The sequence below is a fragment of the Lethenteron reissneri genome, chromosome 4 (assembly GCF_015708825.2).
Source record: "Lethenteron reissneri isolate LAM-NWPU_2019-01 chromosome 4, ASM1570882v1, whole genome shotgun sequence".
Classification (NCBI taxonomy): Eukaryota; Metazoa; Chordata; class Hyperoartia; order Petromyzontiformes; family Petromyzontidae; genus Lethenteron; species Lethenteron reissneri.
In genome coordinates, this window is record NC_083782.1 from 1,424,252 (window position 1) to 1,452,080 (window position 27,829).

The window sequence follows — 27,829 nt, forward strand, 5'->3', positions numbered from 1 at the left end:
TCTACAGGAGGCTTATGACAGGTTCAAATACCAATTGCTGCAGGTTTTAATGTTTTTTTTTACTTTTACCAGGTAAGGCCCACTGAGCTATATTGCTCTTTTTCAGAAGCGTGTGCTTACACCTTCGGAATCTTTTTGGCTGCCGTCTGCTTCCTGCTCAACCCTGCATGCCCACTCCTCAGTGTCGACTGCGGCTGCATTTCACTGCCGGGACTCCAGTGGGGTCTCCCCCCCCCTCCGCTTGTGGCTTCGCACTGCGGTGTCGATAGACGTGATGTTGGCGAGGCTAAGGTGCCGCACCCTGAACAACTCTGGACTGCCTTGCAGACACTCAGACTTCTTGGACTTGATATCTGTTATTGTTATGGTGATTGTGTTTTTGCTTGATTGTATTATTGGAATTTACTTTTAATGCTCTGGCACTGGAGATATGGTTATTCTTGTCGGACCTAAAATATGACAGTCGTGTTTTAAAAATAACTCTTTTGTATCACACGTTATTATCAATTTCCAACGTGTTTCCTCATTGCACGGCAAAATTACTAAAGTGCAAAGATCCTATTTCTCGCATGTTTGTGGATATCTGCTATGGATTGGCCCTAAGTGCCCCTTTCATTCTGGATCCTGAAAGTTTGGAGCTGCTTTGGCAGCTTTTGTGGGTTGGTGAAACTTCCAATATGATGAATTTACAAATGTAAATGAATCTCCCTGTAGCCGACCGGGCGATTAAAACGGAGCCGTGTTACAAACACATTTGCCCAACGGATTACATTTCGGCCGACTGAATATTTGCAGTTTGCCCAAGAAAATTTCAAGGATTCATGAGAAACAAACATATTGGGTCTGGTGGACTGTGGACCAATTGAGCATAGATCCATTTCTAGTTTGAACAATTCAGACTGCACGGATAGTTCTTCTCTACAGTTTTAACACCTCCTAAATAAGAAACTCATGATGTTGCAAATTTAGAAACCATTCTTTTAAGCCTTAAGCAAGTTTCTAGGAACAGCAAAGCTGAATTATTAGTCCTGGGGGATCTAAATTACCAGGGAGAAAACCCCTTCATAAAATGCTTAAAATAAATATCAATGACTTAGATGGGAAGTCACTTTATATGCCCAAAAGTATCCTGTCAAACACTCCTGACATGATAGTGTCAGCAGTGTCGGTGATCCTGGTATTCGTGATCACTGTTTTGTGTTAAGCACTAGACGTGCCATATTTAGAAGACCCACACACACATACACGACCTTTTGACAGGAACTAGGTCTACTCAGAATTTCAAAGTGTTCTGCCAGAAATTTAAAGAATTGCAGTGGGATTCTTGCAATGATATTTTAAGTGTTTAAATATTGCATTTTAATAAAACAATTATTGTATGTATATATATGTTGGTTGTCTCTTAACTGCAACTCTTAAATATGCTTTTGTTAATATATAATGCAAGGTTAGAAACACTTGGTCTGTTCTCTGCAGTTTCCCCGAGTGAAAAGTGGGCTAGGTTTTGCACAATCCTGGCCAGCTTGCTCGAAAACGTAAAGAAGCAAAGACGACAACACAAACGTCGTGGCTTACATCTACGGGGCTTTCCACGTGAATGTTTCCCGGTGACGGAGGCTGTTATCATGCCATTCGAGACCTTTTATAAATCTATAGACTCGACAAACAACACAACGTACAATGGATTTGCAACTTGTTTCCAGAACTTGTGAATGTTGCATCTTGCTTGAAAGCCGTTCACGTAGACATTTATCAATTTGGGTCTCAGCGAATCTAGCACCACGGTGTACATTCACGTCTCCTACCCACATTTTGGGGTAGCCCGTGAAGTCAGTAAAAGGAGGCTTCAGCTTGTCGATGAGACTCGGTGAAGTTAAACCAGTCCAAGGTTGCCTTGTTTGAGGTAGCATCAGCATGGGCTCACGGATTAAACGTTGCTCTTTTTCATAGATATAACTAACACACTGGAACTGTGTGTTTGTGTTGAATGGAATAATTTGTTAAGAGAGCTATTCATCGCGCACGTTCACGTCCGTGTGTACAGCTGGGGTTACATACACGTGCACAACGGGGCACACTCATTGGCCCAATCGTGCAGGTGCTTTCATATGCCTGCGCGTGGTTGCAAGTGCTTGCGTGTGCTTGAGTGTGCTTGAGTGTGCTTGCGTGTGCTTGCGTGTGCTTGCGTGTGCTTGAGTGTGCAGGCGGGTGGTTGCACGTGCTTGCATCTGGTTGCACGTGCTTGCATCTGGTTGCACGCGATTAGAGGAAGTTTCGGGTGCGAACGTGTGGTTGCGAGCAATTACGTGTGCTTTGCGTTTAGTTACAATTGCTTGAAAGTGCTTGCATGGCGTGCGGATGCATTTGGCTGCGTAGTTGCACGGAGGTACCTTCGCAGCCAGGATGGATATAATGGCAACCGCCATGCGTTGCATGTTCTGGTCATCGTGGTTACACAGCCACTGCATCACCAACTTTGCTGCCTGAAACCTGTGTCACATCCCGCACACACACACACAGCGCACACAAAGCATACCATCAACGTGTTCGTATTTGAGACATGATAACACACGCCGTCTATGTGTGCGACGTAAGACCGTGAACAAGTCACGTGGTGGCGACGCGAGTGTGTGCGTGCGCGCATGTGTGAGCGCCCCCACCGATCAAAGGGCACGTCCTGAAGGATGCGATCGCTGCACAGCGAGAGAAGACAATTTTTCTGCAGCTGCACACACGCGCACACAAAGCAAAAGACAGATATTCCCTGTGTAGCCCTTGAACACACTCTTGGGGTAAGTGCTGTCAGAGCACCTATGAAGGCCGGCACGGCGCATGGGGGGAGGTGGGTGTTGATGTTTACACACCGCACCAGGTATTAATTTAAGGCAGAGTCAACCAAGGCGAGGCCCAGGATCGAACTCAGGTCGCTGGGTTCAAAGCGCAGCGCGCTAACCACTACACTACTGCTCCCACAAAGACAAAGATCCCCCGTATAGCCTTTAAGAGACTGTTGGAGCAAGTGCTGTTAAGCGAGCACCTATGAAGGCCAGCATGGCACAAGAGGAGGTGGGTGGCCAACATCACGCCCAGCCACCTTTGTCACCCGAGTGGCAATGTTTACACACCACACCAGGTACTCATTTTGAGGCCGAGTCGACCATGGGGAGGCCCAGGACCGGTTAAAATAATCGTCACACACATACCACCCGTAGCCCTACCTGCTGGTGGTTGGGGAACTGCGTCATGGCGGCGAGCGTGTGAGCGACCACGCGGGACAGCAGGCGCACGGGCATGGCGGCCGCCAGCTCCTGCTTGCTCAGGTTGAAGACGCAGGCGCTCGCCGCGATCTGCACCGCCAGGTTCTTGCTGTGGCTCTGCATCCCGTCCGCCACCAGCTGTACGTACGCACAGAGAGGTGCGTACACACACGCGGGGGCAAACAGAGAACCCCCCCCCCCCCCGTGCAGCGTTTAATGCCACCGCTGTGAACGCAGTTGCGAGTAAGGAGTGCCAGCACCCACTCAAGCTAGCGCAGCAGCACATCAGGAGGTGGTATGGCTGGAACCACTACACTCTTACTTTGAACAGACTTCTGGGGCCAGTGCTTTTAGCGAGCACCTATGAAAGCCAACACACGAGAGGGTGGTTGGCCATCACCACTCCCGAGTGGCAATGTTTACACACTGTACCGGGTACTCATTTGAGGCCGACTCGAACTAGGGGATTCCCAGGACCGGTTCAGATCATCGTCACTGGTGTTGGCCGTGAGCAAGAATCAAACTCGTGTCGCCAGATAAGAAGCGTAGCGCGCTAACCACGACACAAATGCTCCCCCTCCACATGCACACACGCAAATACGCACACAATATACAACATCTATCAGTGCATGTGTAGTAAGTTGATGAGGAGACGATGAGGAAGTTGAGACACACTGTTTATTAACTCCGGGACAGATACAATAGTTGAAGGGGTATCGGCCCCTTCACCCGTACTATGGGAAACCCACCCTAGTACTAAGCCCTCTGTCCTGTCCCCCAGTCCTCCTCTACTGGGCTACGGGAGGCTGACTGATCTGGCCCTGGCAAGCACAGATCTCGGCACCAGCTAACCAGCCTTGCCCTGATAAGGGCAGCGGTCTGGAAGCTCTTGGGCCGCGCCACTGGCTTACCCGGCTCGGCCCTTATAAGGACGGCGAGACCGGGGAGTCCCAGGGCCTAATCTCTGAGTCTTGGATCTTCACTGGTCAGCTTCGTGTCGAACTGCCTCGAGCTCTTTGGGTTCCACCTTTTATAGGGATCGCCTCCGAGGGCTGGGGGCGTGGGCAATAACTGATGCGGACGTCGGTGTGACCCCCCGTGTATGTGAGTGCCGACAGCCCTGTGTTTGTTGTCCGCCGTTTCTCCCGTAATAACCCCTACACATGTGAGAGAGCACATAGTGATAAATGGCACTAAAATCGCCACGTGTGCCAGTGTCACAGCGCAGCTTCTGAATTGTTGCGACAACTCGGAATTTGTCGCTCATTGTCCCCATTGACAACAGTACCGGAAGCAACATTGATGCACAGGACAAGAATGGGGGACGTTAATGTTGACGTCTCCGCAACTTTCATACAACTGCATAGCAACTTTTTTTTCCAGCAAGAGTCCATAATTTTGCACGTGCGAGGAAGCGGCATCCACAGGGTATCCTAATGTGGGTAGGCAGGCCGTTAAAATCCCGACAGAGGAGAAGTCAGAACTCTCGTCGCTTCAAGGTGATAAACTGAACCTGTAAGGATTCAGATTCTTGGGTTTTTTCGGTAAAGTCACGTAGGTAAAAAATTTAAATTAATAAAAGTAAAATCAAAATAAAATTAATGATACGACGTTTCGGAGGCAACACAAGCTTCCGTCTTCAGATGGGACCATCACAGCACGCTTGCTGTATCAAGTAAATGAGAAATTCCAAGAGATCCAACCCCGTATATATACTGGTTAAGGGGGGAGGAGCCAGGACAGGCCCCCTTTATATTATTATGGTAAGGTTAGTGCGGCTGAAACTACGGCTAGTCTACATAACAAAGGACTGAGCCTTTGTTATGTAGACTGGCTGAGAGAGGGGGTGCCAGAGTTGTTAAAGTGCAACTGCTGCTAATGGGACCGAGCCCCTGCCATGTAGATGGTAAAAGCAAAAAAGCAGGTCAGGAAGAAACAGCCTCCTGCTATGTTGCTTGGTGGGTAAAACTTAAAGCAGGAAACCAGCGTGTGAAATTTTTTTTATTTTACTTTTATTAATTTAAATTTTTTACCTACGTGACTTTACCGAAAAAAACCCAAGAATATGAATCCTTGCAGTCACGAAAGCTTCAAATCTAGAATGATCCTGTAAGGCTCAAGCACATGGTGAGCTCGTCCTGATCCACCGACGGTGCCGGCGAGACGGTGGCTAATGGACGAGCACCACCGTGCCCGGCTACGCCGTCGGCCCCCCGAGTTTGTATTGACACCGACACCCGTGAGAAGCAGCTGCAAAGCACCAATTCAAAATGCCACAAGTCATGACTGATTTTTGTGTTAGGCCATGTACAGATCTGGCTACATTTTTTGTCGCAAAACCCTCCACCACCAAACATAGCCAACTTAAAACGTACTGTCACGTGTACAAGCATTTAATGCGGAAATTTTTACTGTGCCGATTTAATTTGTTTGGCTGTGTCAAGTGGTGGAGGGTCTTACAACAGAAACTTGACCAGAATCATCACGTGGCCCAACCTAAAAATATGTTATTTTTAATAACATTGGTTTGTAAAAACTGACGTCGTTATTGTAATGAAGACCTAAAGCCTGAAATGTTAACCTAGGCATGAAGTTTTAGCCTTGGGTGTGCGCGACATATGCGGAGCACAGCACAGGCGCGGCTCAGGCTGGAGAAGAAATGGGCTGATGTGGTACACGAGGATGTACAGATGAGTGGACTTGCCGATGACTGGAACCAGGGGTGTCCAGATCGGCCTCTATGGAGGAGGCTCGTGAAGGACTCTACTGGGCAGTTGGAGGCAGTCGCCCTCCAACAACAGTGGAGGGCGGAGGAGCGACACTCACAATGACAAGCAGAGCGCCGGGAGGCTAAAACAGTGAGGTGTGACAGTGGAGAGCGCAATTGGTGTATCTGTCGGTCATCTCAGTCAGTCAACCCGTGAAACCTGGATCTGTCCTCTGAACTCCTGCCGGTGAGCTTTCGACACTTCACGTGGCCTCAATGTGCACCTAGCCTGGCACAAGCACTATGGTGACGAAACCAACACTAAGTGGTGAATGGCAACTGTTGTTCTTATATGGGGAGCAGCAGTGTACTGGTTAGGGCACTGTGCTACGAAGCTGGCAACTTGAGTTTAATCTCCGCTCACGACTAATAACAGTGGCGAATATGTGAACCCATCCTGGGTCTCCCCAGAGTCGACTTAACCTCAAATGAGTACCAGGTGACGTATGTCAACATCAGCATTGGGGAGACAAAGGTGGTCGGGCCACGTGCTGTGCTGGCCCTCATTAGATGCTCGCTAAAAATGTCTGCCCCAATAGTATGCTAAAGGCTATACGGGGGATCTTTGTCTTTGTGCGGTCACCTTGAGCAGGTCTGGGCGAGGTTGGTTGAGGTTTGGCGTGCGACTGAAAAGGTGGTAAAGCGCTTCCCTGATGAAGAATGCGCGGTCCCCGTAGCGGCGTAGAGCTTCCGTTATCTGGTTTTCATTGGCTTCTCCCGTCACCTGAAGGCGAAACAAAACCAATCACTCCCATCATTGAAAAAAACCAGCCAGACCACGACCCTGAAACACAACTGAAAGAAACAATGATAAGCTCAGCCCGATGACTGACACACAGCATGAGAGATGCAGAAACAGACACAAACATGCAGACACCGAAAGACAGTAAGAGACACAGGCAGACAATGAAACAGATAGCGGAACAAAATACTCAAATAGAATTGCACATTACAAATTACTCAATTCCGATTGCACATAGCAATCATCTGGCTGATTATTTCCCACTTGTGGGTCGGTGCAAGTAAACCTTGTTCCGCACAGGGATAGCTGCCACTGGGGGTGCTACACACACAGACAGACAGAGAAACACACAAAGAGAGAAACAGACACCCAGACAAAGAGACACAGAGACACAAAGGCAGACAGAAAAAACACAGAAATAGATGGCGAAATCGACACGCATATATACAAGATGCAGGCAGAGAAAGAACCAGACACAGGCAGAGAGAGAACCAGACAGACAAAGAACCAGACACAAATAGACAGAAAAACGGTCTAACACACACACAGCCAGACAAAGAACCAGACAGGTAAACGGGCACACTGGAGCGAGAGGGGAGAGCGAATCACAACGCGTGAGCATGGCACACCTTGAGCGTGCCATCCCCAGACAGGAAGGGCGCGTATCCGGCGTCGGTGGCAAGCAGCCCCAGGAAGTGCATGCCGGGGTGCGCATTGCGGAACGCGAGCAGCGCGTCGTCCGTGATGCCGGCGCGGCCCGACATGTCGAGCGAGACGAGGTGCGGCAGCGCGTGCGTGCGCGTCAGCAGGCGCGACGCCACGTCCGACGTGAACTGCTTGTCGTCCGAGATGTCCAGGTGCCTCAGCTCCGCCAGTTCCTCCAGCACCTCCAACACCTGCAGTATTCACAAATCGGAATCTTTCATTAAATCCTGGAGAAATCCGATGGGCTTTGAAGCTCTATGTCCGCATATGTCGGGTAGTTTCACGGTTGTCCAAACTCCAGGGAAGCCACCCTCACGGTGAACTCCCGTCGCTCGCTCAAAATCGCTCTTTAAAAAAACCCGCAACTTAAATAAACACGCAGGTTTCCGCAGACGATATGGAAAACCCCGAATGTTCGCGGGTTTTAAATACATTGCGGTTTTGTGTATTCGTGATCAATTTAATGGAGTGCTGTTTGAGATTGGCGGGACTACGTTTGGAAGATTGGTGGCCGTAGCGCACCGCGACCCGACAAGGAGCACCGTCCCGGGTGCACGGGAGCGGCGTGGATCGCGAGCGCACGAAAGTCGCCCCCTCGCGCTGCTGCCGCCCTCCCTCTCAGCCCACCTTTGTCTGCCGCACTCCCTCTCAACCCACCTTTGTCTGCCGCACTCCCTCTCAACCCACCTTTGTCTGCCGCCCTCCCTCTCAGCCCGCCTTTGTCTGCCGCACTCCCTCTCAGCCCACCTTTGTCTGCCGCACTCCCTCTCAGCCCACCTTTGTCTGCCGCACTCCCTCTCAGCCTACCTTTGTTTGCCGCACTCCCTCTCAGCCTACCTTTGTTTGCCGCACTCCCTCTCAGCCCACCTTTGTCTGCCGCACTCCCTCTCAGCCCGCCTTTGTCTGCCGCACTCCCTCTCAGCCTACCTGTTTGCCGCCCTCCCTCTCAGCCCACCTTTGTCTGCCGCACTCCCTCTCAGCCCACCTTTGTCTGCCGCCCTCCCTCTCAGCCCACCTTTGTCTGCCGCACTCCCTCTCAGCCCACCTTTGTCTGCCGCACTCCCTCTCAACCCGCCTTTGTCTGCCGCCCTCCCTCTCAGCCCACCTTTGTCTGCCGCCCTCCCTCTCAGCCCACCTTTGTCTGCCGCCCTCCCTCTCAGCCCACCTTTGTCTGCCGCCCTCCCTCTCAGCCCACCTTTGTCTGCCGCCCTCCCTCTCAGCCCGCCTTTGTCTGCCGCCCTCCCTCTCAGCCCACCTTTGTCTGCCGCCCTCCCTCTCAGCCCGCCTTTGTCTGCCGCCCTCCCTCTCAGCCCACCTTTGTCTGCCGCCCTCCCTCTCAGCCCACCTTTGTCTGCCGCCCTCCCTCTCAGCCCACCTTTGTCTGCCGCCCTGTGCACACGCGAGTGAGTTGCCTGCCTTTACAGTTGTGTGGAAATTACGATTCAAAGGATTGGATTCCAACTTGTTGGACATTCCTGAAGATGCCTCTTGTAATTTCAAGCAAAATTTCATATCCAACTGCATCATCTTCCTTGTGAGGGTTGTTCTAGCGGTGAGCTGAAGCAATGATCATTAAAAGCTTGCGCAAATCTGACCAGATCATTACTTGGCCAGATGCAAAATGAATCATCTATGAATAGCAATTAAAAATGTGAAACATCAATCTCTTGCTCTTCAAGCACCACGGTGACGCAACTGCCTTGGTAGAGTACGGCCACTGCTGTTGTTCTATGGCCATGTTTGTGCGTGCAAATGCCTGGGCAGGTTAAAGCGTGCGTGTGCGTGCATGCGCACATAAAAGTATTCTCACTTGTGTGCACGTGAGTGTGCACGCATGCGCGAGTGTGCTTGCGTGCTCAAGTGCCTGCTCACATACTCATGTTGCTCGGATGTACTCGCTTGTGCCATCGTGATTTGACTGTGCGAGTGTGTTTGCACGCTCATGTGTGCTCGCGTGCTCGATAGCGTGCATCTGCACGCTCGTGCCTGATAGCGTGGTCGAGCGCGTGCACACATGCGTGTGTACTCGTACGTGCTCGCGCCCGCACCTGCGACGTGGTCATGCGCAACCGCTTGAGGTGGTACATGGAGAGGGAGCGCAGGCGCGGGGCGCAGGCGCTCAGCGGCCACAGCTCCGTGACGCACGTGTTGGAGATGTCGAGCGACTCGAGGCAGGGCAGCTGTGCCACCTCGCGCAAGTCCTCCGTGAAGAAGAGCACGTTGCGTACGCTGAGGCAGCGCAGCGCGCGCAGTGAGCCCAGGCACAGCTCGTAGGGCTCCTCCAGCGACAGCGTCATGCCGTCCACAGCCAGGCGCTCCAGCGTCTGAGAGTGTGGAAAGCGGGGGGGGGGGGAGGCACGGGGATGCAGAGCACGGCGGGTCTTCGCTCAAAAATGTGTTTTCACACAACGCGTTTTCGCTATGAAACTGCGGCTCTTCCATTCGGGAACACTTTTTGCACAATGCGGAAATGCGCACCGTTAAAACGCGGTTTCCAAGCGGTCGATGACGAATGTTACAGTTCGCGGAAGGATACAGTGCGCGGCGGCGTAACCTCATCTCAGTTCTTTGTCCTGCCATGGAATGACTGCAGGCTGATTTTAGAGTGCAAATGTGATTCAGTACAGTAATTCCTCGCTTAACACAATTTTCAGGAACGCATCTACCACGTTAAATGAAGAATTACTGTAATATCATACTGGCCATCATACCTGCTTGTACGCTGGAGTCTGGGTGTATGTGAGTGATATCACACTGATCGCCGTACCTGGCTGTATATGAAAGTCTGGATGTATGCGAGTGATATCACACTCTTGATTTGAAGCTTTCGTGACTGCAGGAATCCTTACTCAAAAAATAATATTTTATTTTTGGTTTTATTTTTATAGCTACGTGATCGTCGTACCTGGTTGTACGCTGGAGGCTGGGTGTAGCCGCGGCGGGCGCCCGTAAGCGCGCGCACCACGTCCATGACGGTAATGTCGGCGTTGACGCCGCGAGCGTCCAGCTCCACGAGCGGGTGCCGTGCCAGCGACCGCTCGAACGCCTGCGCCGAGAGGCGCGCCGAGCGCACGCACGCACGTCGCACGCGCAGGGCACGCGTGTTCCGGAACACCGCCACCGTGTGGTCCGTCAGCTGGTCTGCATCAGGAAAGACCATAAACGGTTAAAATATTCACCACTGAGAGCCGAGAGTGAGAATTGTTCACACACACACATATACGTACTTATACATACACAACTAGCTGTACTACCCGGCTTCGCCCGGGACTTGTATCTACCACGGCCGGCCGCCTTTGTCTCCCCAGTGGCGATGTTAATACGCTACAGTAGTTAAGTTACTCGTTTGAGGCAGAGTCGACCTAGGGGAGGTTCAAATAATCGTCACCGGTGGTGGCCGTGAGCGGGAATCGAACTGGGTTTGCCGGGTTGGTAGCGCAGCGTAGCGTTAAGCACTACACCCACCGCTCCTCACACACCACACACGCACAGACACACACACAGACACACACACAGACACACGCAGACACACACAGACAGAAACACACACACAGACAGCACGCTAACCACTACACTACCGCTCCCCACACACCACACACGCACACACACACGCACACACACAGACACACACACAGACACACACACACAGACACACACACACAGACACAGGCAGCACGCTAAGCACTACACTACCGTTCCCCCTACACAACACACGCGCGCGCGTCCATTGCTGCAGACACACACGACTTTCAGGGTGCATACGGCAGTAAACGACTGAAATAATAAAGCGGCAATGCTGTGTAAGGAACGCCTTAGACCCGCATTATACATTTGTGTAATGCGAGCGTAAACACACAAACACACACAAACACATACACAATACACACACACATACATGCAGACACACAGACAGACACATAACACACATACATACACACACATACAAACACAGAAACACATACACACACATACATAGACACACACATACATACACACAAACACATCCACAGACGTACATACACACATACATACAGGCACGCAGACATACACATAAACACATACAAAAAAACCCACATACATACACACACACATACATACACACAAACACATGCACACACATACATACACACATGCATACAGACACACAGACATACACATAAACACATACACACATACACATGACCCGGCTTCGCCCGGGACTTGGATCCACCACGGCGGCAAAACCGACATACATACACACACAGACATACACACAAACACATACACACACATACATACACACATGCATACAGACACACAGACATACACATAAACACATACACATGACCCGGCTTCGCCCGGGACTTGGATCCACCACGGCGGCAAAACCGACATACATACACACACAGACATACACACAAACACATACACACACATACATACACACATGCATACAGACACACAGACATACACATAAACACATACACATGACCCGGCTTCGCCCGGGACTTGGATCTACCACGCCCAGCCGCCTTTGTCTCCCAAGTGCCGATGTTAATACGCCACACCAGTTACTCGTTTGAGGCTGAGTGGACCTAGGGGAGGTTCAAATAATCGTCACCGGTGGTGGCCGTGAGCGGGAATGGAACTGGGTTCGCCGGGTTGGTAGCGCAGCGTAGCGTTAAGCACTACACCCACCGCTCCTCACACACCACACACGCACAGACACACACACAGACACACGCAGACACACACAGACAGACACAGACAGCACGCTAAGCACTACACTACCGCTCCCCACACACCACACACGCACACACACAGACACACACACAGACACACGCAGACACACACAGACAGACACAGACAGACACACACACACACAGACACAGACAGCACGCTAAGCACTACACTACCGTTCCCCCTACACAACACACGCGCGCGCGTCCATAGGTACACATACACGCGCTTGCTGCAGACACACACGACTTTCAGGGTGCGTAAGGCAGTAAACGACTGAAATAATAAAGCGGCAATGCTGTGCGAGGAACGCCTTAGACCAGCAACACATTTGTGTAATGCGAGCGTAAACACACAAACACATACAAACACATACACACACATACATACACACACATACACACAAACACATACACACAGACATACACATACACACAAACACACACATACATGCACACAAACACATACACAATACACACACACATACATGCAGACACAGACAGACACATAACACACATACATACACACACATACACACACATACATAGACACACACATACATAGACACACACATACATACACACAAACACATGCACACACGTACATACACACATACATAGAGACACGCAGACATACACATAAAGACAAAAAAAACCCACATACATACAGACACACATACACACAAACACATACATACACATACATACACACATACATAGAGACACACAGACATACACATAAACACAAACACACATACACATGACCCGGCTTCGCCCGGGACTTGGATCCACGATGCCCCGCCGCCTTTGTCTCCCCAGTGACGATGTTCACACACGACAGCAGTTACGCTTTTGAGGCTGAGTGGACCTAGGGGAGGGCCAGGTCCGTTTCAAATAATCGTCAGCGGTGGTGGGCGTGAGTTGGAATCGAACTGGGGTCGCTCAAGCAGCTTAATGACTGTTTGTACAAAGAACATATAAAGAATCGATTATAATAACCAGGCAAGAGTCCACATTATAGACTGCCAGTACACGCACTCAGCTTCATAAGCAGGCTAGAGTGTACATGATAGAGTGGCAGTACGCTCACCGAGCTTAATAAGCAGGCTACAGTGTACATGATAGACTGGCAGTACGCTCACCCAGCTTAATGAGTATTTGTACAGTGAACATTAAAGTAATCGATTGTTGGCGCGTTGGGTTTAAAAGTAATATTAATAGCACACATTGTGGTGGGGGTGTAGTGAAGAGTAGGAAAAACTTTGATGAATTTACCTCAGAGTGGCGTGGTGGGTGTCGAGGCCTAGTAGCGTGCAAAGCCTGCGGCCTCGCCTAAAATTGTCGGCTTGGAAGAGGCAGGGTACGGGTGGCGTTCCTTCCCCCCCCCCTAGCGCTCCAACAATACTGTGTAATGGCTATTATTTAATTAAATACGGAGCTTATGAAAGTGGCGAAGGCGTGGCTAGCCGTTGGCAGGGGCAACCGCCGTCCAATGAAACTGCAGCCCTTGGCGAAGGCGTGGCTAGCCGTTGCCAGGTCCAATGAAAGCGGCGAAGGCGTGGCTAGCCGTTGCCAGGGGCAACCGCCGTCCAATGAAAGTGCGTATGGGCCAAAGTCCACACACACACACACAGACAGACAGACATGAACGATTTTATATATATAGATATTACAGCAGAGGGTCACCTACACAAACTGGAGAAGACACACTTGTGTAGACAGCCCATGATTTGTGGTTAATATAACACGTCATTACAAATCAAATTGTCCTTGGAGCACAGGGGAGACGGCTCGAGGGACGGTGGGGAGAAAGAGGCGCATGCCCAGGCTGGGATCGTGCCAAATGGTTTCAGAGCACGATTCAAAAATAGCCCCACTGGCAGGGGTGCAGAGAAATAGATAACAAATTAACACCCTCCGCACTGACACTGCCAAGTGACGGAGACACGCACAGCAAGCTAACATTTCATGCAAAGGCTTCTTCTTCAATGCAGAAGAGAGCAGCGGAGGGGGGGGCGGGGCGACACCGCCCTACAATCCTGATGTTAGCTCTTTCATTCCGCTGTCATCATGCCGTGTTAATAAAGGCGGTAATGATGCGTAGTTCATCTGTGCTTGCACATTGCTCGCTGTGAACACAGCTCCTCACGTGTGGCCCAATGAGCCGTAGTAAGGAGTGCCATTAACCAGCACCCCACTCGGCAGCAGCAGCACACCGGGAGGTGGTGTGGTCAAGCACCACGGCCCGACTACCTTTGTCTCTCAAGCGCTGACGTTTGTGAATGATATGTGTGGCTCATGGAAGTCCCAGAATAGGACCAGACCACAAAAGCCACTCATTGTGCATGGCCAGGAATTTATCCCCGGTCACTGGGATCATAATTTAACGATAACCACTACATCACTTCTCCCCAGGTAGTCACGAGACCTGGAAAACAAGGACCTCACTACTACCTCCACACAACAGTTCCCCGGTTTCAACCTCACCAGGATGAAGTGGTCCACCCTCAACAGGTTCAGGACTGGTCACGGCCCATGCCTCACTACCCTCCACCGATGGGACATCAGAGCGAGCCCCCTATGCACCATATCCTAGAAGTCTGCCCAATCCACAAACTTAGTGGAAGCCTACTCACCCTCCACACAGCAGGACCAGAAGCAACCGCTTGGCTTCGGGACATTGCATTCGCTTAATAAATAATCACCAGAAAAACAAAGATCCCCCACATAGCCTTACACACTGCTGGGTCAGGTGCTGTTAGCGAGCACCTATTAAGGGCAACACGGTGCACGAGGGTGTGGCGTGGTCAGCACCACAGCTGGCCATCTTTGTCTCCCCAATGCTGATGTATACACACTGCACCAAATACTAATTTAAGCATGAGCTGACCGAAGGGAGGTCCAGGACCAGTTCAAATATTCACCACTATTCTTAGTCATGAGCGGGAATCAAACTCGAGTCGTCAGGTTTGTAGCGTAATGTGCGAACCACTGCACTGCTGCTCCAAAGACAAAGATAAAATCCCCTGCATAGCCTTAACAGACAGTTGGGGTAAGTGCTGTTAATGAGTAACTATGAAGGCCAGCATTGCACACGAGGGGGTGGGTGGCCAACACCACGCCCGTACATACTTACACACACGTGCACACGAGGGCACACACACACAAACTCAATGGCAGTCTCTGCGTGGGAGAGGGGCAGGGGCGGCCGAGTAAATGCGCTGCGACTACCGGCCAGGGCGAGCTTCTTCAGCAGCCGGTCGGCGAGCTCCTGCGGGAACACGACGTGCTCCCGCAGGCACAGCAAGCCGTCGGGAGCCGTGGTGCACATGCTCTCAAGGTTCCAGCACAAGGAGCCGAGGCACAGGTCCAGCAGTGACTCTGGGCTGCCCTCATCCTGCACACACACACACAAATAATAGCACGTAAGAGTAGTACACAAAGATCCCCCATGTAGCTTTAGAGCAAGAGTGTTGTTAGCGCCCGGCCGCCTTTGCCCGCAGAGTGCCGATGCTTACACACCACACCAGGTACTCATTTAAGGACGAGTCGACCTAGAGGAGGCCCAGGACCGATTAAGATAGTCGTCACTGGTGTTAGCCGTGAGCGGGAATTGAACTCGGGTTGCCAATGAAGCCCAATTGAAGAGCTACTTGGCTCAAAGGGTAGTTAAAAATAAACTTAACTGTAGAGCGGTGCGCTAGCCACTGCACGAAAGCTCCCAACTCATGTACACACGTACAAAATAACATTAAATAATAAGTGCCTTTCTTTTAAGCAGGAAAGCTTCGTTGAGTCTAAGTACTTTACTTGTAATGGCATGTTCTGACAGTTGCATTCGTGAGTGTTTGGCATGTAGGAGGAATCTGGAGTGCCCTGAGAATCCTGACGTACATTCAAAGCTCCACACAGATGGATTCAAGAATTCCTTGTTGCATTTCCATTTCCTGGCCACCTTGCTAATTTACAACACACGGGATTTCCAAGTCGCCCCCCATCCAAGTATTATCCAAGTGCACTACTTAGTTTCGACGATCTAATTAAATTTTACGCACGCAGGGAGATTTTGTCAAAAGGCAAGAGTACATAGATATATATAAACACACACTAAACAGAATATGCACACACAGAACATGCACACCATACACAATAGAATATATAAGCACACAATATAATACATACACACTAGTACACACACACAACAGAACACACGAAAACACAACAGAATTCATACACAATAAAATACACACTCACACGATATAATGCATAAACGTACAATAGTACACACACCAGTCTGGACACATACATACATATATAGATAAATACATTATGCTATGAGTGTGAAGGTAGATTTAGGAATCTATTAATTGATTCATCAGACTACGATACATGCACTGGATTGGGTGTGAAATGAGTTCACGTGACCCAAAGACCACCTCGAGTCGTGACATTTCAGCGATTCACGAGGGCAGAAAACTGTTGCACCCCAAACATAAAGACGCAACAGTACATGGTCAAAGATCACCCGTGTAGCCTCAACAGACTGTTGGGGCAAGTGCTGTTAGCGAGCACCGATGAAGGCCAGTACAGTCCACGAGGGGATGGGTGGCCAGCACCACGACCGCCTTTGTCTTCCTAGTGGCAATGTTTACACACTATACCAGGTACTCATATGAGGCTGAGTTGACCTAGCGGAGGCCCAGGACCGGTGAAAATCATAGTCATTGGTGTTGGCCGTAAGCAGGAATCAAACTCGGGTCGCCGGGTTCGTACCTCAGCATGCTAACCATTACACTATGTAACAGTACACACATTCTCACATACAAACTAAGAAAACATATCCTCTGTATAACCCTAAAGTGTGGACAGTGCCGTTCGCATGACGACACGAACATATTCATTTTCAGCAAGACGCAAACAATGTAAAGTGAAACCCCCTCATGGATGCTATACCATTATAGTATGAAACAGATTCCATTCCTTGTAAAGGTTAACAATTAAATAAAATATTTAACATTTAAATTCAAAAGCTTATGGTGAGACAAAGTAAAACAACTTTGCAATTCCAGCCACTGGTAATGTGTACATTACATCGGACAAACATTGTTATCAATCACAACAATCTTCCACAAATTTGCTCTTTCATGATCTCTTTCACACAAGTTAATTAATCAGCCACCCGAGACACACACACAAACCTCCTGGCTTGAACCTAAACCCACACAGATGCTGACTCAGTGTCCCCATATGCTATCGGCCATTTGAGACACACACACCCCTGGGTTTGAACCCAAGAAATTCAGTAGCATTCAGTGCCCTGACATAGCCAGCCAGCCGACACCCTCCTGAGGAGACACATGGCCAGGGGCTTGAATGCAGACCGGGACAAAATACTGGCCCGATGCCCTGACACGATAGTCAGCCCCAGAAAGTCATGCGTTTAACTGATGTTTCTCAGGTTCAGGGGAATCAAAGGCTGCTGTCACCTGAAGCGGCCCGATTAAGTTGCTGTTCCTTGGGATCAGGATTCTCCCAAAGCTAAACACTTGATAGAAGGTGGGTTACTGCGTGACTGAGGGAGCTCCGTCAGTGAAACTAAGCGGAGTACGTAAATCCCGCTCTCATCTTACGAGCTGGCTTCGATTTCAGTTACTTCTCAACTTCATGCTGCGTGCAGTGCAAGCACGTATGCACGGAGACTTAGTAGAGTAAGCAATGACTGAGATATGACAGCAGAAGGCTGAAAGGCCACGCGAGTTTGTTATTGAGCTCTGCTATTAAATAATCCAGAATTCAGAATTATATTAGTAATGAATACAGGGTGTCTATAATCGTGCCATATTTTATTAAACAACTAGCCAGCAGTTTGAGCCATGTCGGTAACACACAATATAGTACGAAGATTTTACCACACGAGTTACAATCCCTCTAAACCATTGCAACATGGTGATTGCCAACATCTTGGGTGTGATTATTTCCAAAGCTTCGGCTATGTTGCTGTTGAAGGTCACCCAAGATTTTTGCTTTAAAACAACGTAAGTATGTAAGGAATAGGTTCCCAACATTTGACCCACACTTTTCAAACGGATGTCTAATTCCGCACCTCCGATTAGCACGGTTGGCTACGTACGGTGTGAAAGAAGTTCAACATACAGTACATGCATACATTAGTTATTTAATAATGCACGAGACCTTCATTAAAACCTCGCATAGTAAATATTCCAAAGGTTAGATCGCCCAACTTGCTTGACCTACAGTCAGACGTTTCAAGATAAAATATCAGTTCAGTGGTCAACAAAGCCATCATCTCTCTGGAGCCGATAAAATAAGTGCCACATTACGCGAATCAAAAGCAGTCTTCCTCAGGAGCCACAGACCCCCAACAGTGGCAATCTGGAACTTCCACCATGGCCCATTAACAGAGGACACCAACAACGTTGCTTGATTAAGCAGGGAAACACTTTGCATGTTGAATAATTAACATGGAATCATTATTTGGAACGATAACATAAGAAATATAAATTATATATTTATATATATAATTGAAGTATGTCACTCGAACACTGCTGTGCATGTTGCACATTTTTATGGTTTCTTTCAATAATGTTACATCCCAATTGGGTTGCTATTATGTATAACTATTGTTCACACAGCAAAGCCTCACTCTTAAGATTATTTTTCAGGAGGATGCAGTCAAGATTGTGAAGTACAGGATTGATGGTTCTATGTTCAATCCTAATTGGGTAATTTGCAAGTAATGCAACAACAATTACATTGCGTTCAGAGTATTTGGCTGCTAAATATTTCCACAGGATAAGCCACATCATTGGCATATCATTTGTGGCCAGATTACTTCTGAAAAAGAGTTATAAAGGTCAGTCAGCCTTACCTGGTAAAATAAAAAAAATGTTTAGTTGAGTGGGTTTTTTTCTATGGGAGGAAACCTATGCAGAACAAGGGGTGAACATACACACTCTACAGAGAACAGCACCCAAGTCGGGAATTGAACCCATGGTCTTCTTATTGTGGGGCACAAGTGCTCCCACCGTGCCAACAGCCCGCCGCCCAGGTGTGAACACACAAGACGAAGCAATGCCCATTACGGTTGCCGCTTCAGTCTCGCATTATCACCCTCGGGGTACAGCCCTCGGAGTGATGCCACTTCAATCGGTGTTCACAATATGAACGCATTCCTATAGGCCAGGGGTGGGGAACCTTTTTCTGCCAAGGGCCATTTGGATATTCATAACATCATTCACGGGCCATACAAAATTATCAACTTAAAAATGTGCCTGTTATATTTTGTCAAACATTGAATTAACTCACCCCTAATGTGATGGGCTGGAACTGCTTCTCTTTGGTGAGGTGTGTGATGTTAGCTGGTATTGATGATGCTGCTACTCGCAACTACTTTTCCAGGTTTGCTCCTAGATTTATTGAATTTCGAGTCCTGCCTGCGGTTGCCTTGACAGGGCCAGACTAAATGATTCTGCGGGCCTTATACGGCCCACGGGCCGGACGTTCCCCACCCCTGCTGTAGGCAGTACAGAGTGGTTTCATTTCTTACCACGAGGCATATATCTAAGCAACAATTCACTAATAAAAAATATTCTTAAGACTCACAATACATGCATTAAATTGCGCACGTAAGATGCGACTAACGTTTACGCGAATTTTATAGAAATGAAAAAACATTTGTACGTTTAGGCTACTAAAACTGTATAAACGAGCCTTGATAAATGACCAATGGTGCAATTAAGTTGGCAAAAACTGGTGTGAAAAAAATACAATTCGTCAATGAAATCGTGACCCGAAAACATGAATGATTGAATCTATGATGGAGTGAGTGTTGCAAGCAAAGTGCCAATTCACCTGACATTTAGAACACACATATTCGAGGCATGTCAGGGCAAGCCTATGATCCAGTACTTTGAATAAATGTAATGGATGGCAATGACTTAATCTTAAATGCAGTCAATTACAGCAAGTGGGTTTCTGCCATTATATCAGGATATTTGAGGTTATGCCCTCATGAGTTAACTTTCCATTTACTTGAGCATCATCCAAGATCAGTTTAACACGTAGGCTTTCTCGACCGATACTTTCATGATGTAAAACTCATTAAATTGGGCAAACATCCCAATGTGTAAGCCAAAAAAGGGAGCCTTGAGACTTGGAACGCTCGGTGAAGCGCGCATCTCGCCACTCAGCTAGATTTCACGTGAAGACCCAATGACATGTTACCGTCACGGAGCAAACACAGGGACAACAATCAATTACTCGAGTTCTCACTTCTGACAGAGTTGGTTTCTTGGCATCTATCACCGAGAGAAATTTTAAACAATTTAAGGTAGTTTATGCATACCAGGAACTGCCCTGTGGCAGCGTCTGTGTTGTTTGTTGATGCAAATTTAAAGAGTTTGGGATTTTCACCGTCACGAAAAGGAAAGAAGTATCTTGACCTTTCACAACAAGCTAGCCTTCTGTATTTCGTGGAGGCCCATCGATCAAAACACGATACATTTGTTTTCTGTCAGTGACACTTTTAAGCCCTCGTTATTTTTAAACTCATCGGCTATGCATTGTACAAGTTTACTGCCAGAGAAATGTTATGCGGCACACCTACATATCGTTCAGTTGTCCGAGCCTCAATCATGTCCACAGCGAATGAAGAGTGCAAACTAAATGTTTTCTTCAGTTTCATGAGTAATACGTTAGATGTTTGATAATTTTTGGGTGGTACTCAAAGTTACGATTAGTGTCACTATTCATATGGAAATCTAAAAACTGGTCATTAGACGTGTTTGGATGTCATTCTCATCAGGCCCCATTATGTTTATTGCATGCTTATAAACTCCATCTCTGGCCCCTCTGTTTAAGGTCATTGCCCGAAACGTCGCCGCTTATAAAAATGTTTCTTGTAAGGCCAAAGTATTATTAATGATAGTATTGAGGGTCTTTATTGCGATTAGTGCTGCATTGTGTTTGTGCATTACGTAAATACATTATTTGTACGTGTAATTAAATTAAAAATAGTTGGTTTATTTGTCGGTAACTGTTTCATGATATCAGTGTGTTGTATGTCTGTGATATGTTTTGTGTGTGTACGTGGTACTAGTGTGTGTTCTACATGTATGCGTAGAGTATTGCTGTGATGTATGCATGTCTGTGTTCATGTAGCATTAGCGTGCGTTGTGCGAGTGTGTACGAATTAGTTTTTGTATTGTGTATAGTATTAGTGTGTCCTGTGTCAGTGTGATGAGTTAGTGTGTGCATTTTGTGTGTAGCGATCGTGTGTGCTGTGTCAGTGTGTGACGAGTTGGTGAATGTGTTTTATATGAGTGTTAACCGTCTGTGTGTGATGAGTTGGTGAATGTGTTTTATATGAGTGTGTGCTCTGTCAGTGTGTGACGAGTTGGTGAATGTGTTTTATATGAGTGTGTGCTGTGTCAGTGTGTGACAAAGTTGGTGAATGTGTTTTATATGAGTGTGTGCTGTGTCCGTGTGTGACGAGTTGGTGAATGTGTTTTATATGAGTGTGTGCTGTGTCAGTGTGTGACAAAGTTGGTGAATGTGTTTAATATGAGTGTGTGCTGTGTCAGTGTGACGAGTTGGTGAATGTGTTTTATATGAGTGTGTGCTGTGTCAGTGTGTGACAAAGTTGGTGAATGTGTTTTATATGAGTGTGTGCTGTGTCAGTGTGACGAGTTGGTGAATGTGTTTTATATGAGTGTGTGCTGTGTCAGTGTGTGACAAAGTTGGTGAATGTGTTTTATATGAGTGTGTGCTGTGTCAGTGTGTGACAAAGTTGGTGAATGTGTTTTATATGAGTGTGTGCTGTGTCCGTGTGTGACGAGTTGGTGAATGTGTTTTATATGAGTGTGTGCTGTGTCAGTGTGTGACAAAGTTGGTGAATGTGTTTAATATGAGTGTGTGCTGTGTCAGTGTGACGAGTTGGTGAATGTGTTTTATATGAGTGTGTGCTGTGTCAGTGTGTGACAAAGTTGGTGAATGTGTTTTATATGAGTGTGTGCTGTGTCAGTGTGACGAGTTGGTGAATGTGTTTTATATGAGTGTGTGCTGTGTCAGTGTGTGACAAAGTTGGTGAATGTGTTTTATATGAGTGTGTGCTGTGTCAGTGTGTGACAAAATTGGTGAATGTGTTTTATATGAGTGTGTGCTGTGTCAGTGTGTGACAAAGTTGGTGAATGTGTTTTATATGAGTGTGTGCTGTGTCTGTGTGTGATGAGTTGGTGAATGCGTTTTATGTGTGTACTGTGTCAGTGTGTGATGAGTTGGTGAATGTGTTTTATATGAGTGTGTACTGTGTCTGTGTGTAATGAGTTGGTGAATGTGTTTTATATGAGTGTGTGCTGTGTCAGTGTGTGACAAAGTTGGTGAATGTGTTTTATATGAGTGTGTGCTGTGTCTGTGTGTGATGAGTTGGTGAATGCGTTTTATATGTGTGTACGGTGTCAGTGTGTGATGAGTTGGTGAATGTGTTTTATATGAGTGTGTACTGTGTCTGTGTGTGATGAGTTGGTGAATGTGTTTTATATGAGTGTGTGCTGTGTCAGTGTGTGACAAAGTTGGTGAATGTGTTTTATATGAGTGTGTGCTGTGTCTGTGTGTGATGAGTTGGTGAATGTGTTTTATATGAGTGTGTACTGTGTCAGTGTGTGACAAAGTTGGTGAATGTGTTTTATATGAGTGTGTGCTGTGTCTGTGTGTGATGAGTTGGTGAATGTGTTTTATATGAGTGTGTGCTGTGTCAGTGTGTGACAAAGTTGGTGAATGTGTTTTATATGAGTGTGTACTGTGTCTGTGTGTGATGAGTTGGTGAATGTGTTTTATAATAGTGTGTGCTGTGTCAGTGTGTGATGAGTTGGTGAATGTGTTTTATACGAGTGTGTACTGTGTCAGTGTGTGACAAAGTTGGTGAATGTGTTTTATATGAGTGTGTACTGTGTGACGAGTTGGTGAATGTGTTTATATGAGTGTGTGCTGTGTCTGTGTGTGATGAGTTGGTGAATGTGTTTTATATGAGTGTGTGCTGTGTCAGTGTGTGACAAAGTTGGTGAATGTGTTTTATATGAGTGTGTACTGTGTGACGAGTTGGTGAATGTGTTTTATATGAGTGTGTGCTGTGTCAGTGTGACGAGTTGGTGAATGTGTTTTATATGAGTGTGTGCTGTGTCAGTGTGTGACAAAGTTGGTGAATGTGTTTTATATGAGTGTGTGCTGTGTCAGTGTGACGAGTTGGTGAATGTGTTTTATATGAGTGTGTGCTGTGTCTGTGTGTGACAAAGTTGGTGAATGTGTTTTATATGAGTGTATACTGTGTCAGTGTGTGACGAGTTGGTGAATGTGTTTTATATGAGTGTGTGCTGTGTCAGTGTGACGAGTTGGTGAATGTGTTTTATATGAGTGTGTGCTGTGTCAGTGTGACGAGTTGGTGAATGTGTTTTATATGAGTGTGTGCTGTGTCAGTGTGTGACAAAGTTGGTGAATGTGTTTTATACGAGTGTGTACTCAGAATAGGTTTTCCCCTTTTTCATTATTATTACACGCTTTTATTTAACTCACTGTCTGTTGTTGTTGTATCCTCAAATCTTGTAACTCAATTTTAACCCACTTCCCAATGTGGTATCGACTGCAAACTTGGCATACTTATGTCATACCGATGATAATACTATATTCTATCAAAAAAACTATTTTTGAACATTATTTTTATATGTTATGTTTCGGCTTGGGTCCAATTGTCCACGCTCAACTGACGTTGGCTGTTAATCACTACGGTCCCTTACGTTATGGCAAGCCTCGGGGCCACTTCCTGGAGTCGTGGAGTTTTGCCATTACTCGTACGGTACATTTCATTAAAGCGTGTTTAAAAAGTATGTTTTTAAATATTACCTCTTTTATTTGGCAACAAAACAGGTGTTAAGATGTTAAAACACCAAACTGAAACCTTTTACAAGGAATCATGTCTGCATTAACCACAATACTTGTGGCCAGAATGCAATAAAAAGTGTGTACTGTGTCAGTGTGTGACGAGTTGGTGCGTGCATGTGTCAGTGTGATTAATTCGTTCGCGTGATGTACGTCTGGTACTGTATTCGTGCGTGTTGCATGGATGTGTTCTCGTGTGTACATGTGGCTTCTATTACGACTGCGTTGCGAAACAGCGCTATGCATTAGTCCCGGTGTGTCGCAATAGTGTGCATGTCGTACCCAAGTAGCAGTAGTTCGTGTGTCACATATGGCAGGCGATAAGAAAACGCGTTGACACGCGTATCAACAAAGCGCGTTGCATATCCATTGTATGTTACACTCGTGTGCGTGAGGCAGCGCGAGTACACACGTGTCGCTGCATGTCACATGCGTCTGTGTCAGTGCGTGTGCTGTATTTCTCCGTGCCCGCGTGTGTGTGAAGACAGTACTACACGTACGTGTGTTCTACACTCGAGCCGGTTGTGTTTACACCAATCCATGGCCTCATGTGTTCACATTTGGGTCAGTGTGTGTGTGTGTGTTCATCAGTGCTGTCAGTGGCCGTGTATCAGCATTGTGTCAGTGCCTGTGAGTGTGAATCAGTGTTGTGTCAAAGTTGTTTTTGTGGCGTCAGTGTGCCTGTGTGTCCGTATTGGCATTGCCTGTGCGTGTACCGTTGGCTGTGTGCATCAACGTTCTGTCAGTGTATGTGCGAATCAGTGGCGTGTCAGTGACCCTCCGCGCGTCTGCCGGTGTTGTGTCACCACTGCCTGTGTGCGTACGTAACGCACAAGTCCAAGTGTAGGTGCTCGTGTGCGGCTCGACGCCCTCACCATGGTCTCCTCCTCGTCGTCGTCTCCGCCTTCAGCTCTCCTCGCCCCGACTAGGCCCAAGCCTCGGTCTCGCCTAGTGGGCCTGCGACGAACGGAGCGCCCGGGTCGGCGGGCTGCTCGGCTTGAAACGGTGCCGGGGCGCTCGCAGGGGGGTTCGAGGTGCGAGACGAATCGAGCGGCCGCGCCACGAGTGAGATGAAACGGCGTCCGCACACGACAAGCCCGCAGCAGCAGCAGCAGCAGTCACCGCCACAACTACAGACACAACTACAGTAACTGGAGCAGCAGCAGCAGCGCCACCGCCGCCGCCACTCAACTCAATGAACTCCACTGGCAGCCCGCGACCCCTGACCCGCGAGCGGAAGCGCCGCCCTTATAAGCCAATCGGCTCGATTCCGCTGGAATCGTCGCCAGGAAGAGATCACTCGACTTCGAGTGATCGATTATTGCTCGAGCCGGACCCAACGTGCATGGGGGACACAAGGTCGCCTATTCATAGCAAATGGCCTTCTGAACAAATCAAACTGGTTTAACAAACATTCCGATTTCAGAAGGTGTTCACCTAACTTCATATTCAGGCTCTTGTCATCATTTTACTATTATTATTATTGCAAAATGTAATAGATACACGTTTTTATGTTTACTTTTTTTATGGATTCTGTGTACAGCTCTGTGTAAGTCTAATGCATTATTATTTATATATCTCATTTTTTTTATAAAAAAAAAGTCTGGGTCTGTGGGCTTTAGCATCTCTCAAGATCCGTTGTGCTCCACAATTTAATTGACTCGAAGTAGAATCGGCATCGTCGCCCAATCACAACGCGGGAAAACAACGGCTCCCTCTCACCGTCTCCCCACTCTTCCTATAATCAGCGAATATTCCCACTATCCGTACGGGGTCCCAGAGCTTTTGTCGAGGGCTTTTGCCAATAACGTCTGCGTACAATGTTGTGCCACGGTGGCGAGATGTTAACTACATCGCCTGCTATGCAAGGAGGTAGTGGGTTCGATCCCCACCCCGATACCTGTAAAATTGGAGTCTGCATATCTCGCTTCCCGTGGCCGTGTGGATTTTTTTATCCTGGTCCTCCGGTTATTCCCTCCGAATTTAAATCAACGTACGTTTTAGAGAATTTGGCTGCTATGCATTTCCACATGATAAGCCACTTGATTGAGCTACCATCTGTGGCCAGGTCGCTTCTGAAAAATAGCTATGAAGCTCAGTGGGCCTTACCTGGTAAAATACAAAGTTGTTTTAAACAAGGCGCCAGAGTTTATATGGAGGGCTCTTGCCAATATCAACAGCAGGTAATACAGCAACTTCAACAAGCCTGATTCTTCTGATGAGACCAATGAAGTCGAAACTGGGGCAACGTTTGCTTGCTTAAGCAAATCCTCCTTGATAATGAATATTGGTCTGGAAAACTCGATGGGCGAGTTCACGTATTTATGTGGAAGGTTGTTTATATTTCCTTGAATCCAGAATGCTCCACAGCAACGCATAGTGAGTGTGTGTGTATTCTCTCAAATTGGCATTTTAACACCTTTATATATAGAGGACCGCAGAGCTTGTGGCTGCCTTCGCGCTTGGCTGTGGTTATTCCTCACTGTGCACCACGTTACAAGTCGACATGAAATTATTATCTGCATGTCGAAACTGAGGGTGAAGGAACAAAAGTGATTACAAGTGAAGATGTGGTTAAGTGTGTGGATGGGTGAGTGAGTAGGTGATTGGATTAATGAGTGTGCAAGTGGGTGAAGGAGTGGGTGGGTTAGTGTGTACCTTTAATGGGTGAGTAGATTAATGAGTGAGCCACTGAGTGAGGTAGTGAGTTATGAATGGATAGGTGGGTGAGTGAGGGTTTGGGTGGGCGGGTGGGTGGGTGAGTGAGTGAGGGTTTGGGTGGGCGGGTGGGTGAGTGAGTGAGGGTTTGGGTGGGCGGGTGGGTGGGTGAGTGAATGAGGGTTTGAGTGGACGGGTGAGTGAGTGAGTGAGGGTTTGGGTGTGCGGGTGAGTGAGTGAGTGAGGGTTTGAGTGGGCGGGTGGGTGAGTGAGTGAGGGTTTGAGTGGACGGGTGGGTGAGTGAGTGAGTGAGGGTTTGAGTGGACGGGTGGGTGAGTGAGTGAGGGTTTGGGTGTGCGGGTGAGTGGGTGAGGGTTTGAGTGGACGGGTGGGTGAGTGAGTGAGGGTTTGGGTGGGCGGGTGGGTGGGTGAGTGAGTGAGGGTTTGGGTGGACGGGTGAGTGGGTGAGTGAGGGTTTGGGTGGGCGGGTGGGTGAGTGAGTGAGGGTTTGGGTGGACGGGTGAGTGGGTGAGTGAGGGTTTTGGTGGGCGGGTGGGTGAGTGAGTGAGGGTTTGAGTGGACGGGTGAGTGAGTGAGTGAGGGTTTGAGTGGGCGGGTGGGTGAGTGAGTGAGGGTTTGAGTGTGCGGGTGAGTGAGTGAGGGTTTGGGTGGACGGGTGAGTGGGTGAGTGAGGGTTTGAGTGGACGGGTGGGTGAGTGAGTGAGGGTTTGGGTGGGCGGGTGGGTGAGTGAGTGAGGGTTTGGGTGGGCGGGTGGGTGAGTGAGTGAGGGTTTGAGTGGACGGGTGGGTGAGTGAGTTGGGTGGTTGGATGAGTGGTTACAGCAGCAACTGGAACTTCATCTGTAGCGTAGGTATCTTTTAGCAGAACAAATGTAATTATTCTCAGGCCCTTTGGTATAATGTGTAGTCTCCAACTCTTATACATTCTGTGTTTATGGCCTCTATGTATGTGCTATGAAGAAGGCTCAATGCCCGAAACGTCACCTATTATATATTTTCTCTCATTTAAAGC

General features: G+C 48.1%; 1 protein-coding gene across 1 annotated transcript in view; it reads right to left on the reverse strand.

Annotated features, from left to right (window-relative positions):
• ZYG11B (zyg-11 family member B, cell cycle regulator) overlaps positions 1–25,348 on the reverse strand; it is a 32,880-nt gene extending 7,532 nt beyond the window's left edge. The window contains exons 1-9 of the mRNA XM_061562030.1: positions 25,014–25,348; positions 15,421–15,586; positions 10,377–10,612; positions 9,520–9,795; positions 7,396–7,662; positions 6,608–6,748; positions 3,219–3,395; positions 2,661–2,725; positions 2,391–2,490 (exon numbers count right to left, since the gene is read on the reverse strand). Of these exons, the coding sequence (XP_061418014.1) occupies positions 2,391–2,490; positions 2,661–2,725; positions 3,219–3,395; positions 6,608–6,748; positions 7,396–7,662; positions 9,520–9,795; positions 10,377–10,612; positions 15,421–15,586; positions 25,014–25,016 (1,431 nt within the window). The 5' untranslated portion in view covers positions 25,017–25,348. The remainder of the gene's footprint in view (positions 1–2,390; positions 2,491–2,660; positions 2,726–3,218; positions 3,396–6,607; positions 6,749–7,395; positions 7,663–9,519; positions 9,796–10,376; positions 10,613–15,420; positions 15,587–25,013) is intronic.
• Positions 25,349–27,829: the final 2,481 nt, after the last annotated feature.